Here is a 16034-nt window from a genome sequence, read left to right as displayed (position 1 = left end):
CGTGGCTGGACTGAGCCGTCCGTAGGTGAGGTGCCACAGCGATTTTTACACAGCTAGAAATGACAGTTGCCAGCTGTTTAGAATCAATCATACAGACGTCTAAGGAATTTTGTTAGGAGTGTTGACATTTTAGTGGAGGAGATACTTTCAGATGTTTTCATTTCCATACTGAAAAACAAGCCCAGATTGGCTTCATTAATGGAGTTGCCTTTGGCAGTTCTTCGTGGCATGTGTTCAAATGAGCTGGGAGACTTACGGATACCAGGAGTTCGTGGCGTGTGTTCAAACGAGCTGGGATTCCCCACAGGAATGTGGGGAAAATGCACATGGTCAGTTTGTCTTAATTGTAATAAGACAAGCTTAATTTCCATTTTCATCGATGATTTTAAACCTTTTTCTTGCTACTCTTCTCACTGCCTTCGCTGATGCTCTGTTGTGCACTTGGGAGAGAAGCTTCTGCTCCAGGTGCCTCCTCTTCTCCCAATGGCGCGGTTGGGTGGAGCGTCCACCCCGTTTCTCCACGTCGAAGCTCTTCTGGAGGAAGCTTAGGGATGACATTACAGTTTTTCACTAAAACAAAGTCAGCTTTAGAAAGGCTGTTATTGCGTGGCTGGATTTTTTAGAAATCATGACCTACAAAAATCTTAATTTGCAGTTGCTGGTTCGTGGTTACGTGAATTACATTGTGTAGTTTGTCCTGAGAGAATGAAATAAACGCTGAGATACGTGTACTTGGTCGTTGTTTTCTTAAGATCTTTTACAAGAAACCAGCCAATTAGGAAGGACCTTTGATGGCGGCTCTCATAAATCGTGCATTTGCATGTAGATAAATCACTGCAGAACTTTAGGAATCCTGCATGTAGAGCGTCGTTATCCAAGGTTAGCAAGAACAGGGATCCCGCATTGCGCCCTGTAACTTGCCCCCGTTCCTGAGGGCCAGCCAACCCCCGTCCTTCCTCCTCCTCTCGCCCCGGCTGACCCTTGGATTCCTGACGCTGTGCACCCTGTGGTTTCCCGCCTCTGTGCCTGGGCTCAGGAGACATCGGAGAGGAAAGCCTGCATTCTTGGTCACCTCTAGACCACCCCAGACCAAACACGAAGGCTGCCCTGGCTCCACCCAGCTCCTTTCCAGAGCTGATCTCTGTTCCCAACGTTCAAGACCAGTCCTCGGGGTACAGCCCCGTGAGGGCAGGTGCTCCACCTTAGGGTACAGCCTCACCCACCCTCGTGCACTGGGATGGAGCATGCAGGGAGGTGTACGGAAGCGACGCGGAGGAACAAAGACGGGAGGGTTCCTGTGAAGCAGCCTGGGCCACAGCTTGCCTGTCGGGGGAATGGGTGGAGCCGCCGTGCCCTGCATCCTGGGCGCTGTTCCCCGCCCCTTGCCTGTGCCAAGCCATAATCATCCAGACGGCACGGCAGCCGACTCTCCCTGCTTCCACTTCTGCCCCCACAAGAAGCTGCGTGTTAACTTAAATAAACGGGACTTCCAGGTGTTCTGTTTAAATGAAGTCCGTGGTGCACTCTGCAGCCTTTGTCTGAGGAAGTCCCAGAGCACAGGGCTGGGGCGTCAGCCCCTCTGCACATGCAGCCTGGGAGGGCCACGGCCCCCAGCCCTGTGAGCCCACGCCCAGACCAGTGTGTGACTTCCCAAGCTGGAAGGGGCAGAACATGCCAGACTGGGCCTTGGAGAGGCAGAAGCTGTTGCAGTGACTGACTCGGCTCTTGAAATTGGAGTGCTTGTGGGCTCTCCTCTGACCGTGCTCTTCGCTCCGGGGGCAGGGAGTGACAGGGTCACACTGGACGGGTGCCTCCGGGCTCTGCTGGGCTGTAGTTCGGGCTGTCAGGCCTGGGTGCTCCTCCTTCACCTTCGCCTTCAACATCGCTGCTCAGGAGTGGCGGCCGAAGCCCCCGGTGCTGGTGACTCTGGACCCTGGGGCGTGGCTCAGCAGCAGCAGTGCTGGAGAAGAGCCGCCTGCCTGGTGGTTGAACGAGCTCCCCAGGCACCCCTGGCTGCCCACAGCACCCCACACCAGGGGCCCCCGCAGCCCCCCCACACCAGGGGCCCCTGCAGCTCCACACACCAGGGGCCCCCACAGGCCCCCCACCCCCCTGCCGGGCAGCCTCCCCACACCAGGGGCCCCAACAGCCCCCCAACACCAGGGGCCTCCACAGCTCCCCTCCCCCACAGCCCCCCTCCCCCACAGCAGTGGACGGCAAGTCGTTCACTCCAAGGCAGTGGCCCCAGGGAGCTGATGTTAGTGTCAAAAATGCAACTGGTTTCTTTTCTTTCCTTCAGTGTAATTCAGAAGCTGACTTCTTGAGTCTGTGCCAGAAACGTGTCTTTCTGGGAACGGGCCCTTCTGAGCTCTCTGCGTTCATAACGCTTTGCCTCCCGCCTCAGCCCGGCCCCTCCTTCCTCCCTCGCACCCAGCACCATGCACCGAGGGCGCCTCACCTGGGTTCACCCAGACACGCTTGACCCTCCTGCGCTGCCCATCGAAGGTCTCGCCCCTTTGCCGTCTTCAGGACTCAGCCTCTGTGGCGAATCCACTGGGAGTCTGAGCTGCAGCCCCAGCAGCCCTGACCTTCTTGCCACTGTCTTTAGAGCCAAGTGCCCTGCAAACTGTGCCAGGCCGTGCAGTGGGGGGACTCACCTCGTGGGTCTCAGTTCCTTTCTGTGTGGGGGGCTTACCTCATGAATCTGAGTTCTTTTTTTTTTTTTGAGATGGAGTCTTGCTCCGTTGCCCAGGCTGGAGTGCAGGGGTACGGTGTCGGCTCACTGCAACCTCCGCCTCCCAGGTTCAAGTGATTCTCCTGCCTCAGCCTCCTGAGTAGCTGGGATTACAGGTGTGCACCACCACGCCCAGCTAATTTTTTTGTATTTTTAGTAGAGATAGGGTTTCACCATGTTGGTCAGGCTGGTCTCGAACTCCTGACCTCGTGATCCACCCGCCTCTGCCTTCCAAAGTGCTGGGATTACAGGCGTGAGCCACTGCACCCGGCCCTGAGTTACGTCCCAGCCCTGAGTTACGTTTTATGATGGGGGACTCACCTCGAGGGTGTGAGTTTCTTTCTGTATGATGGGTTCACCTGGGGGTGTGAGTTTCCTTCTGTGTGATGGGTTCACCTTGCAGGTCTGAGTTTCCGTCTTTGTGGGTCAGGAAGGGCCGCTTGTCTCCATTCGCAGGCATCCTCACCTCTGGACTGCCGGGCTGGGATCATCTCGAGCCCGCACACTCGCTCAGCGGCAGGGATCCGGGCTGGGATCATCTGGAGCCCACGCACTCGCTCGGCGGCAGGGATCCGGGCTGGGCGCTTTCTCTCCACGAAGCTGCTCAGGCTCCCTCGCAGCATGGTGGCTGCAAGAACAAGTGTCCAGGAGAGCCTGCCAGAAGCTGCGTTGCCTTTGACAATGTAGCCCCAGAGCACCGTGTCACGTGGTGTCACGCTGACCCCAGATTTGAGGGGAGGGAGCGCAGACCTCACCTCTCAGTGCTTGAGGGTCGATGGCCATGTGAGGAGGGCAGGCAGGGAGGGACTGTGGCAGGCAACTCAGGGAGCACAGCCCCCCGTGTCCCCTCACACCTCCCTTCTGTCAGTATCCTATTCCTTGCAAAGTTCTGACTCTTTTTTTCGGTGGAATTGCCAGATCCTGGTGGTCCCCGTATAAGTTGAGAAAGAGTTCCAAGATTGCTTGTTGGGATCAACTCCAGCGGCCTGCGCTCTCTGCTCCGCCTGTTGGCACAGAGGCTTTCAAATGAATTAGCTCACAACACTTCTCGAAAGCCTTGAAAGTGGCTTCTTCTAGGAACCTGGAGAAAGTTAGCCAGCCTCTCGGGCCAGCGCACAGGCCTCTCATTCCCATCTGCTCACTGGGTCCAGGCCCTGTGCCAGGTGCGGTGCCCACAAAAGCTCCTGCCCTGAGAATCTGACGTCTCGGTGCAGGATTAAGCGCACAGCGCGCCTCTTCCCTGCGCCTCCTCCTCCTCTTGAGAGTGTGCCTCTTCCCTGCGCCTCCTCTTGAGAGCGCGAGGTCTCCTGCAGAGGAAGGTGCCGGCAGCATCGCGGCTGGGCGCTGTTGGTCTCTCTGGAATCCACGCCTTCCTACTGCTGTTTAGATGCAGTTGCACGGGAGACAGCTTGCTGCCTTCTTCCAAGGTTAAAAAATGTTGAGGCCAAAAAAGATCCTCTCACCTCCTCCGTTTGTAGACCAATGCTCGTGGCTCGTGGTTAATTAAAGCCACAGGAATTGCCAGCCTCGGACCTCTAGTTTCACAGGATCCCCCACCCTGTCCTCACTCTTGGTGAGAGACCCAGTGTGGCTTTACCTTTCCAGGGAAGCATGAAGCTGGGGGAGTCATGGGGAGGGGTCGGGCATGCGCAGTGGAAGCAGGCGTCAATCAGCCCCCGTCCGAGAGGCGCCTCTCATGCCCCAGCAGGATCCAGGCTGTCAGGAGTGGGCTGGCGTGTACTCACACCACCTGTCGCCCACAGCTGCCTCCCAGGACCCGGCAGTGCTGGCCTCAGGGTCTCGGTGTTTGTGTGTAGATGCTGAGCCTCTCTGTCTTCACGTTTTGGAACAGAGAACTTCTACCTCCAGCTTTTGATCAGCTTCCCTCAAAATCTTTTCTGTTCAGCAGTCAAACGTGAGACAGTATAGACAAGACCAGGAAACAGATGCAATTGTACATAGGTAGATGCTATGCAGGATGCACAGAAACAGACACACCAAACAGTTTAGAAATGCATTTCGGTCAGATTGGGTGTGGGCAAAACTCGCTGGGCAGGGCGGCGGCTCCAGAGCTGTCCTAATTCACAACTATTTTTAGCATGTGCTTTGGGAGAGAGACATGAAAGGTTCTCAGATAGAATTCAGCAGCATATGAAAAGAATTACACAGCCATGGCCGAGCGCGTTTTGTTCCAATTAGAAAATGAGCAAAATACATGAAAAGACATTTCACTAAGGAGGGTATACAGACGGCAAAGAACCAGGCAAAAAGATGCTCCTCGCCAGCCTTCAGGGAGCCCGTGTTAAAGCACGGTGCCACCAGAACGGAATGAAAACCGAGACACCCAGTGCTGGCGAGAGGCAGAGAAGCTGGATCCTCATGCGTCACTGAGGGTGAGAGACGGCGCAGCCACTCTGGAGACCGTTTGGAAGTTCCTGTAAAAACTAAACACGTAACTGTTCTGTGACCCGGCAGTTGCTCTCCTGGGCATTTATCCCAGTGGATTGAAGACGCTGTTCACAGAAAAACCTGAACTTGAATGTTCGGGATCGCCAGCACAGGACCTGACTACTGTTACATGCAGTGACTGGAAGCCTGTCCTGGGAGCCGAGGAGCAGTGCGAAAGCCGGGCACAGAAGGCCGCCTCCTGCACGTTCCCAGATCATGCTCTGGAGAGCACAGCCACGGCGTCGGGACAGCACGGCCACGGCGTCGGGACAGCACGGCCACGGCGTCGGGACAGCACGGCCACGGTGTCGGGATAGCACGGCCACGGTGTCGGGATAGCACAGCGGCTGCCGTTGAGGGGCTACCAGTGGCTGTAAGGGGCGCCTCGGGTGCTCGTGCCCTGGGACATCTGGACCTGGACTCCATCATGTCCCTCTCCTGGTGCGGCGTTGGCCTTAGGTCCTCATGATGTTGCCACCAGAGGAAGTGGTGAAGGGCACAGAGGGTCTCTCTACAGTTGTTTCTTACAGCTGCACTGTGAATTCACAATTTTCTCAAAGTAAGTTTAATTAAAAAAAAACAACAACAACAAATGCAAACAGAAGCCTCCCCCAAGCACGTCATTAACTGCATTGGGAGAAAAGAATCACTCACTACGCGTAAACGCTACACAAGTTGGAGACAGATCCAGGGGCCTCAGATGCCTCGGTGTGACTTCATCGCTTCCAAGTTAGGAGACTGGCTCACTGATACTGCTCTTTGGACCACAGTTACATTTTCACTGTTGTCTCCTTGTTGGTCTTGGGTGAGGCGGAATCAGCTGCGTCCGCTGGGACTTGTGACCTGGGGCCTGTGCTGTGAGAACGTCCACTCGGGAGGCTCTGCTGGCCCTGGGCCCTCACTTGGGGTGGATGCTGTTTCCTACGGACGCGCCCAGGTGCCCTCTCTCCAGCCAGCTCCTCCCACTGCAAGGTGAGCGTGAGCCCTGAAGGACCTGCCCTCCTACCTCTGGATCTCAGGAGCAGAACAGAGCCAGGGCTGAGTGCTGGGAGCCCACTCCGGGGGAGAGGTCAGGCCGGAGGGGGCCGGGCAGGGCGGAGGGCGGGGGAAGGGTCGAGAAAGGCTGAGGCAGGTGATGCTCTGAGGCTCTGCAGGGCCCGGGAGGGGGTCAAGGCTACTGACAGGATGTCACCTGAGGCAGGGGTGCTGGCCTGGATGCCCGGGGAGAGGGTTGTCGGCCCTGGAGGAAGCCGGCTGGTAGCAAGGCTCTTCTCCACTTAGGGACGCTGCTTTCCTCAGCTGAATGGAGCAGGTTCAGACGGGCGGCCTGCGGACAGGCAGCGGTTTCCTCACATCCACTTTGCATGTGATTCAAGAAGTGAGTTCTTAGAAATAACTCATCTTACATACGGGCCGTTTGATTTGAGTTCATTAAGGGGAAATGTCATCTGTGACATATTCTCAATCCAGCCCAGGGCAGCTCTGCAGTTCACCGCCAAGATGCGTGTCTGGGGGCTGTCTGCCATAGCACCCATCCTTGTTCCATATTCTCAATCCAGCCCAGGGCAGCTCTGCGGTTCACCGCCAAGATGCGTGTCTGGGGGCTGTCTGCCATAGCACCCATCCTTGTTCCATATTCTCAATCCAGCCCAGGGCAGCTCTGCGGTTCACCGCCGAGATGCGCGTCCAGGGCCGTCTTCTGTCGTGCCCATCGTTGCTATGCTGTCCCCAAGCAAAAGCAGGCATCCCTCCTCCTCCTCGCCCTCGACTCCCGGTGTTTGCCTAACCCAGATTTGCAGCATTTCAGTTTCCTGTCTGGACATCTCTGCCTAAAACATGTGAGATGAATACACACAGATGTGCACATGCACCTGCGTACCTGACTTTGTTTTGAGCTCTGTGTGTCGTTGTTTTTCACAGATCATTGGTTGCAGAGTGAGGAGAGATCCCCCTAACTCCACCGAACGATACACACGTTGGATCAACCAGCTGACGCCGGAGCAGCTCCTGACCCAGGTACCTTGCCTGGCGCCTTGTCTGGGGCAGGTGCGCAGGTCGCCTCTGGGCGCCATCTCCTGCATTATGCCGTGGCCTCTTGTGTCTGCGTCGTCGTGGGCCGTGGTCCTTCTGTCCTCGCCTTCACTCACATGCCGTCAATCGCAGAGTGGAAGATGAGAGTGGCCCCAGCGGACACATGTGCTAGGCTGGTCTCAGGCCGGCAGTTCAGGCTGGTTCAAGTTCTGAGCTGGGAAACCCGACGGCACAGGTCCACTTACACGCGGAGGGCGGGAGGGCGAGCCCACGAATCCCACACGCGGAGGGCGGAGGGCGGGAGGGCGAGCTCAGGAATCCCACAGCTAGTGTTTCAGCGTCTCCGTGTCCCGTGTACCCCCAGCACGTTCCAAGAGCCAGGCTGCTGCATGCGATGTGGACAACAGGGTGTCCTCGGCAGTGGACTGTGCTGGTGTGAGACTGGAGTTGGGGCCACCCACGGTGCCGCCTCGGGTATGATCGCCGATCAGTGGACTGTGCTTCTGTGAGACTGGACACGGGGCCGCCCGCGGTGCCACCTCGGGTATGACTGGCTGCCGTCTGAGGGCGGGGACGTGGCCGTTGGCACGTGGGTGGCTTGTCCCTGCCATCCTCTGTGGGGCCCTTGGCTGCCCCTGGGGGAGGCAGAGACCATCTTGTGGTCATGTCATGACAGCCCTTCCCCGTACGAGCTAGCGGCCGAGGGCGCGTGTCCTGGTGACTAGGCTGCACACTGTGAGTGAGTTGCGGTGCTTTTCAGTGAAGTTGTGAAAATACTTAAAACAGGAACTCAGGCCGACTGTGGCTACTTTTCTAAGTAACGTGCACCTCATGCAAACCGGAATGCGGTTCAGCGTTGCCAAGCTGGTTCTGAACTGCAGCAATCTGGACACATGTTGAGTTTCAGCCCAGCTCCAGACCGCGGTCAGAGCGCTGTCACCGAGAGCGTGTTCCCCGGAGGCCATGGCTGAGCTGCCCCGTGGGGGCAGGCTTCCTCCTGAGTGTTAGCTTTGATGCCCATAGAAGATTTTTTTTTATTTTCATGTTTTTTAATTAAAGAAAATGAATGAATGTTCTTTTATCAGTTACATACTGTATTCACTTAAAACAATTTTAAAATAGACCTTCATGCCAGTGTAGTGTGGGAAATTTAAAAAAAAAAAAAAAAAAAAAGGCGCAGTGGCTCACGCCTATAATCCCAGCACTTTGAGAGGCTGAAGCAGGAGGATCACTTGAGCCTGGGCATTTAAGACCAGTCTGCGCAATATAGTGAGACCCTGTCTCTACGAAACATTAGCTGGGTGTGGTGGTTCACACCTTTAGTCCCAGTTTCGCGGGAGGCTGAGGTGGGAGGATCACCTGAGCCCAGGAGGTCAAGGCCACCATGAGCCGTGATTGTACCACTGCCCTCCAGCCTGGGCAACAGACCCTGTCTCAAAAAAAGAAAAATAAAAACTTTATTGCATTTGTCAAAGTTATGCTTCACTGTTTCATAAAGTCAAGCAATATAAAAAATTACAGAGAAAAAACGATGTTACTGCAAACCCACCACTTGTTCCTCTCAGATGTCTCTGTGTGCAGGTCACACACCCAGCACCTAGAGGGGCTCCCGTCCCCAACCCCGCCCGCCCCTCTGCTTTCTGTGACCATAGACTGGTTTACGTTTGCTGGAATTTTACGTAAATGGAGTCCTACACCCTGTATTGACTTGAAGGATGCCGAAGTGTTCCGTCCTGGGACTTTCTGTTTCATAAAGTTCTGTTTTTCTCCTCCTTGTCCACTTTCTCATCTTCTTCCTTTTTTCTTTACAGTTTCTGGTTTGAATTGAGATCTAAAGAAGGTCCATACATTGCAGTTGTTGATAAATCCCTTTAAATATTCAGATTCCTCCGTCTTCCTTTTCCTTGACTATGTTGTGGACGATGTTGAATGATTTGCCATCGGTGCTTTCAGCAGTCCGGCTTCTGCTGATTGCGTCTCCCTGGTCTCATTTAACAGATTCCTCTGTCCCTGGAGTTCCTGCAAAGTAGTACTTAGAGCTAGAGGCTTTATGGGATTTACAGTGATTTGTCCATTTGTCTTGTTGATGTATACCTTTGTTGATGTATAGCTTTGTTGATGTATAACTGACATACAGCAAATGGCCCCTATTTCAAATGTACAGTTTGATCGGTTTTGACATGCGTCTGTACCCCAGTGACCCACCACAGTCAACACAGTGAACACATATATCCAACACCCCAAGTTTCCTCCTGTCCATCCCAGAGCCCTCCCCACACCATGCAACCATGACCCACTTTCTGCCTGCACAGCAGTTTTACATTTGCTGGAGGTTCAGGTAAATGCAGTCATGTGCTGTGTGCTTCACTGGTCTGGCCACCTTCACTCAGCATAACTACTGTGGGTCCAGATGCGTGGCTCGCTCACAGCAGCAGTGGTGACCCTCGAACAGCGTGTTGGAACTGCACAGCCTACGTACACGTGGGTTTTTCTCAGCAAGTGTATTGGAGAGGTTTTTGGAGATGTGTAACAATTTGAAAAAGCTTTCAGACAAACGGCATGGCCTAGGAATACTGAAAACACTAACAAAAAGATGTGTCATGAGTACATAAAATATATAGTGATGCTAGTGTTTTTAAATCATGTAATACCAAAAATTATACACAAATCTATTATAAAAAGTTAAAATTTATCAAAACTTACATGCATACAAACACTTATAGACCACATATGGGGTCTTTCACAGTTTAGAGAAATTAAACAAATGTAGGGATGCAGAAATGAATCACAACTGCACAAAACTCACTGCAGTGCGTGCTGCATGACTGATGTTTTACAAACCACTCCTGCCGGCACAGCCGCGAGCTCAGGTGCTGTGAGTGCTTAAAATGCTGGGTGAGGCTGATCATCTCCGCAAGCACAGCTCCTCCCTCCAGTAAATCACAAATCACAGTAAAAAGTGATCTCTCGTCCAGGTGCAGTGGCTCATGCCTGTAATCCCAGCGCTTTCAGAGGCCAAGGCAGGTGGATCACGAGGTCAGGAGTTCGAGACCAGCCTGGCCAAGATGGTGAAACCCCGTCCCTACTAAAAATACAAAAATTAGCCAGGCACAGTGACAGGTGCCTGTAATCCCAGCTACACGGGAGGCTGAGGCAGGAGAATCGCTTGAACCCAGGTGGCAGAGGTTGCAGCGAGCTGAGATCGCGCCACTGCACTCTAGCCTGGGTGACAGAGCGAGACTCCATCTCAAAAAAACAAAACAAAACAAAAAACAACAACAAAAAAAACCAGTGACCTCTCACAGTTTTCACACAGTTTTAATCATGTTTAAGGCGATCCTATAAACCTTGACTGACACCCTAGGACCCATACACAGTGCCACTGGTAATGCTGGAGCTGCTCCCAAAAAGCAGAGAAAAGTCATGACATTACAAGAAAAAGCTGAATTCCTTGCTATGTACTGTAGACTGAGGGCTGCAGCTGCGGTCATTTCAGACAGATGATTCTTCTTGTAAACAGACTACGTGAACTTAGGGTATCAATAAATACAGTACAGTACCATAAATGTATGTTGTCTTCCTTGTGATTTTCTTAATAAGCTTTTCTTTCCTCTAGCTTACTTTATTGTAAAAATACAGCATATAGTACATATAACATACAAAATATGTGTTAACCGACCGTTGATGTTATCGGTAAGGCTTCCCATCAACAGGAAGGCATTAGTGGTTAAATTTTCGGGGAGTTAAAACTTATACATGGATTTTCAACTGTGCAGGGGGTCAGCACCCCTAACCCCCACATTGTTCAGGGGTCAGTTGTGTTCTGTGGTGTGGATGTACAGTTTGTTTACCCACTTAGCTGTAGATGGACACTTGAGTTGTTCCAGTTCCTTGCACATTTGTGTACAAGCCTTTGTGTGTGCATGACAGTGAACATATGTACAAGCCTTTGTGTGTGCATGACAGTGAACATATGTACAAGCCTTTGTGTGTGCATGACAGTGAACATATGTACAAGCCTTTGTGTGTGCATGACAGTGAACATATGTACAAGCCTTTGTGTGTGCATGACAGTGAACATATGTACAAGCCTTTGTGTGTGCATGACAGTGAATATATGTCCGGCCTTTTCTCTTGGGAAAATACTTAGAAGTGGAAGGGCTGGTTCATATGGTAGGGATGTGTTTCACTTTTAAAGAAACTGCCGAAGTGATTTCCAAATTGGTTGCACCATTTTACATTCTCAAGCCATGTATGAGAATTCAGTTCTTCCATGTCCTTGCCAACTCTTGATACGATCTTTTTTTTTTAATTTTAGCTAATCTAGTAGGTATGTAGTGGTATCTCGTGGTGATTTTTGTTTGCATTTCTCAAATGGGTAATAATGTGAAACATTTTTTCGTAGATGTATTTGCCATCCGTGTATCTTCTTTGGTAAAGTGTCTGTTCACATCCTTTGCCCATTTTTGTGTTGAATTGTTTGCATTCTTATTGTTGAATTTTAAGAGTTGTTTATATATTCCAGACACAAGTCCTTTGTCAGACTTTGTAAATATGTTTTCTGAATCAGTGGCTTGTCTTTTCATTCTTTTAACAATGTCTCTCAAAGAGTAGAAGTTGTAATTTTTGGGCCAGGCATGGTGGCTCACGCCTGTAATCCCAGCACTTTGGGAGGCCAAGGCGGGTGGATCATGAGGTCAGGCAATTGAGACCATCCTGGCTGACACAGTGACACCCCATCTCTACTAAAAATACAAAAAATTAGCCAGGCATGGTGGTGGGCGCCTGTAGTCCCAGCTACTCAGGAGGCTGAGGCAAGAGAATGGCATGAACCCGGGAGGCAGAGCTTGCAGTGAGCCAAGATTGTGCCACTGCACTCCAGCCTGGGAGACAGAGTGAAACTCTGTCTCAAAACAAAACAAAACAAACAAAGTTGTAATTTTTGATGAAATTCACTTTATCTATTTTCCTTTTATGGATGTGCCTTTTTAGATTTAAATTTTTTTTTAATTATTGTGGGTACATAGTACGTATATTTATGGGTTATGTGAGATATTTGCATATAGGCATGCAGTGCATGATAATCACATCAGGGTAAATGGGGTATCCATCACTTCACCTCAAGCATTTATCCTTTGTGTTACAAACAATACAACTATATTCTTTTAGTTATTTTTAAGTGTAGAGTTAAACTAATTTTGACTATAGTCACCCTGTTTTGCCAGCAAATTCTAGGTCTTATTCATTCTTTGTAACTATATATATCTAGATATAGATAGATAGATAGATAGATAGATCTAGATAGATATAGATAGAGAGATATATATATATATATTTTAAACCCATTAACTTTCCCTACTTCCCTCCCACCACCCACTACTCTTCCCAGCCTCTGGTAACCATCCTTTTATTCTCTATCTCCATAAGGTCAATTGTTTGAATGTTTAGCTCCCACAAATAAGCGAGAACATGTGAAGTTTGTCTTTCTGTGCCTGGCTTATTTCACTTAACATAATGACCCCCCAGTGCCGTCTATGTTGTTGCAAATGCCAGGATCTCATTCATACACTTCATTGTGTGTATGTACCACATTTCTTTATTCATTCATGTGATGATGGACATTTAGATTGTTTCCAAATCTTGGCTATTGTGAATAGTGCTGCAGTGAATACGTGAGTGCAGGCATCTCTTTGATATACTGATTTCCTTTCTTTTGAGCATATACCCAGGAGAGGGATTGCTGGATCATACAGTAGCTCTATTTTTAGTTTTTTGAGGAACCTCCAAACTGTTCTCCATAGTGGTTGTACTAATTTACATTCCCACCAACATTGTACAGGGGTTCCCTTTTCTTCACATCTTCACCAGCATTTGTTATTGACTGATTTTTGGATAAAAGCCATTTTAAATGGAGTGAGAAAATATCTCATTGTGTGTTTTATTTGCATTTCTCTGATGATCAGTGATGTTGAGCACCTTTTCATGTGCCTGTTTGCTATTTGTCTTCTTTTGAGAAGTGTCTGTTCAGATCTTTTGCCCACATTTAATCGGATTATTCTATTTTTCCTAGAGTTGTTTGAGCTCTGTATATGTTCTGGTTATTAATCCCTTGTCAGATGGGTAGTTTACAAATATTTTCTCCCATTCTGTGGGTTGTCTCTTCACTTTGTTGATAGTTTCCTTTGCTGTACAGAAGCTTTTTAACTTGATGTGATCCCGTCTGCCCATTTTTGCTTTGGTTGCCTGTGCTTGTGGGGTCTTACTCAAGAAATCGTTGCCCAGTCCAATGTCCTAGAGAATTTCCCCAATGTTTTCTTTCAGTAGTTTCATAGTTTGAAGTCTTAAATGTAAGTCTTTAATCCATTTTGATTTGATTTTTGCATATGGTGAAAGATAGGGGTCTAATTTCATTCTTTTTGCATATGGATATCCAGTTTTCCCAACACCATTTATTGAAGAGACCATCTCTTCCCCAATGTAAGTTCTTGGCATGTTTGTCAAAAATGAGTTCACTGTAGATATATTGATTTATCTGTGGGTTCTCTATTCTGTTCCAAGGATCTATGTGTCTGTTTTTATGCAAGTACCATGCTGTTTTGATTGCTATAGCTCTGTAGTCTAAGTCAGGTAATGTGATTCCTCCAATTTTGTTCCTCTTGCTTAGGATAGCTGGGGCTATTCTGGGTCTTCTGTGGTTTCATATAAATTTTAGGATTGTGTTTTCTATTTTTTTTTTTTTTTTGAGGCAGTCTCACTCTGTCATCCAGGCTGGAGTGCAGTCGCGCGTTCTCGGCTCACTGCAACCTCTGCCTCCAGGGTTTGAGTGATTCTCCTGCCTCAGCTTGCCGAGCAGCTGGGACTACAGGTGCGCACCACCATACCCAGCTAATTTTGTATTTTTAATGGAGAGGGGGTTTCACCATATTGGCCAGGGCTAGTCTCGAACTCCTGACCTCATGATCCACCTGCCTCGGCCTCCCAAAGTGCTGGGATTACAGGCATGAGCCACTGCACCCAGCCTGTGTTTTCTGTTTTTGTGAAGAATGCCATTGGTATTTTGATAGGGATTGCATTAAATCTACAGATTGCTTTGGGTAGTATAGATATTTTAACAATAGTCGTTCTTCGAATCCGTGAACCTGGAATATCTTTCCATTTTTTTGGTGCCTTCTTTAATTTCTTGCATCAGTGTTTTATAGTTTTCATCATAGAGATCTTTCACTCCTTTGGTTGAGTTAATTCCTTGGTATTTTATTTTAGTTATCGCTGTTGTAAATGAGATTACTCTTCTTTAATTTCTTGCATCAGTGTTTTATAGTTTTCATCGTAGAGATCTTTCACTCCTTTGGTTGAGTTAATTCCTAGGTATTTTATTTTAGTTATCACTATTGTAAATGAGATTACTCTTCTTTAATTTCTTGCATCAGTGTTTTGTAGTTTTCATTGTAGAGATCTTTCAGTCTTTTATTTTAGTTAATTCCTAGATATTTTATTTTATTTGTAGCTATCGTAAATGAGATTACTTTCTTGATTTCTTTTTCAAATTGTTCACTGTTGGCATATAGAAATGCTACTGATGGCCGGGCATAGTGGCTCACGCCTATAATCCCAGCACTTTGGGAGGCCGAGGTGGGTGGATCATGAGGTCAGGAGATCAAGACCCATCCTGGCTAACATAGCGAAACCCCGTCTCTACTTAAAATATACAAAATTAGCCAGGCGTGGTGGCACATGCCTGTAATCCCAGCTACTTGGGAGGCTGAGGCAAGAGAATTGCTTGACCCCGTGAAGCAGAGGTTGCAGTGAGCCAAGATCACGCCACTGCACTCCAGCCTGGGTGACAGGGTGAGACTCCATCTCAAAAAAAAAAAAAAAGAAAAGAAAAAGAAATGCTACTGACTTTTGTATGCTGATTTTGTATCCTGAAACTTTGCTGAGTTTGTTTATCAGGTCTAATAGTTGTTTGGTGGAGTCTTTAGGTTTTTTTAAAATATAAGATTATATCATCTGCAAACATGGAGAATTTGACTTCTTCCTTTCCAATTTGGATGCCCTTTATTTCTCTTGCCTGATTGCTTTGGCTAGGACTTTCAGTACAATGTTGAATAACAGTGGTGGCAGTAGGCATGCTTGTCATGTTCCCAATCTCAGAGGAAAGGCTTTCAGTTTTTCTCCATTCAATATGATACTAATTGTGGATCTTTTGTATATGGCTTTTATTATGTTGAGGGATGTTCCTTCTATACCTAGCTTTTTAGGATTTTTAATCATGAAGAGATGTTGAATGTTATCAAATGCTTTTTCAGCATCAATTGAATTGATCATATGGTTTTTGTGTCCATTCTGTTGACATGATGTATCACTTTAATTGATTTGCATATGTTGAACTATCCTTGCATCCCTGGAATAAATCCCACTTGGTTGTGATGAATGATCTTTTTAATGTGTTGTTGAATTCGGTTTGCTAGTACTTTGTTGAGGATTTCAGTGGTTTCAGTGATATTGGCCTATAGTTTTAATTTTTTTATATGTCTTTGTCTGGTTTTGGTATCAGGGTAAAATTGGTCTTGTAGAGTGAGTTTGGAAGTATTCCTTCCTCCTCTATTTTTTGGAATAATTTGGGTAGGATTGGTATTAGTTCTTTAAATGTTTGGTAGATTTCAGCAGTGAAGCCATTGGGTCCCAGGCTTTGCTTTGCTAGGAGACTTTGTATTATGACTTTGACCCTGTTACTTGTTATTGATCTATTTAGGTTTTGGATTTTTTCATGGTTCAGTCTTGGTAGGCTGTATGTGTCTAGGAATTTTTATTTTTTCCCTAG

At 48.8% G+C, this 16034-nt stretch overlaps 1 protein-coding gene across 12 annotated transcripts in view; it reads left to right on the top strand.

Moving 5' to 3' along the window:
* Window positions 1-16034, top strand: part of B3GNTL1 (UDP-GlcNAc:betaGal beta-1,3-N-acetylglucosaminyltransferase like 1) — a 116268-nt gene that overhangs the window by 50041 nt on the left and 50193 nt on the right. For 9 of the 12 annotated variants that reach the window (XR_010153176.1, XR_008540257.2, XM_024350794.3 and 6 more), the window contains one exon: window positions 7103-7198. The exons of 1 other annotated variant lie outside the window; for it this stretch is intronic. Coding sequence is in view for 8 of the 11 variants with exons in the window: in XM_024350794.3 (XP_024206562.1) it covers window positions 7103-7198 (96 nt within the window). In the remaining 3 variants the exon portion in view is untranslated. Of the gene's footprint in view, window positions 1-6056; window positions 6155-6392; window positions 6561-7102; window positions 7199-16034 lie in introns of those variants that run through there. 2 more of the 12 variants (XM_024350798.3, XM_024350797.3) reach the window with 2 other exon arrangements.

This window comes from Pan troglodytes, chromosome 19 (genome assembly GCF_028858775.2).
Source record: "Pan troglodytes isolate AG18354 chromosome 19, NHGRI_mPanTro3-v2.0_pri, whole genome shotgun sequence".
NCBI classification, from domain to species: domain Eukaryota; kingdom Metazoa; phylum Chordata; class Mammalia; order Primates; family Hominidae; genus Pan; species Pan troglodytes.
The sequence above is the reverse complement of the archived record's forward strand: the minus strand, read 5'-3'. Positions and strand labels throughout refer to the sequence as shown.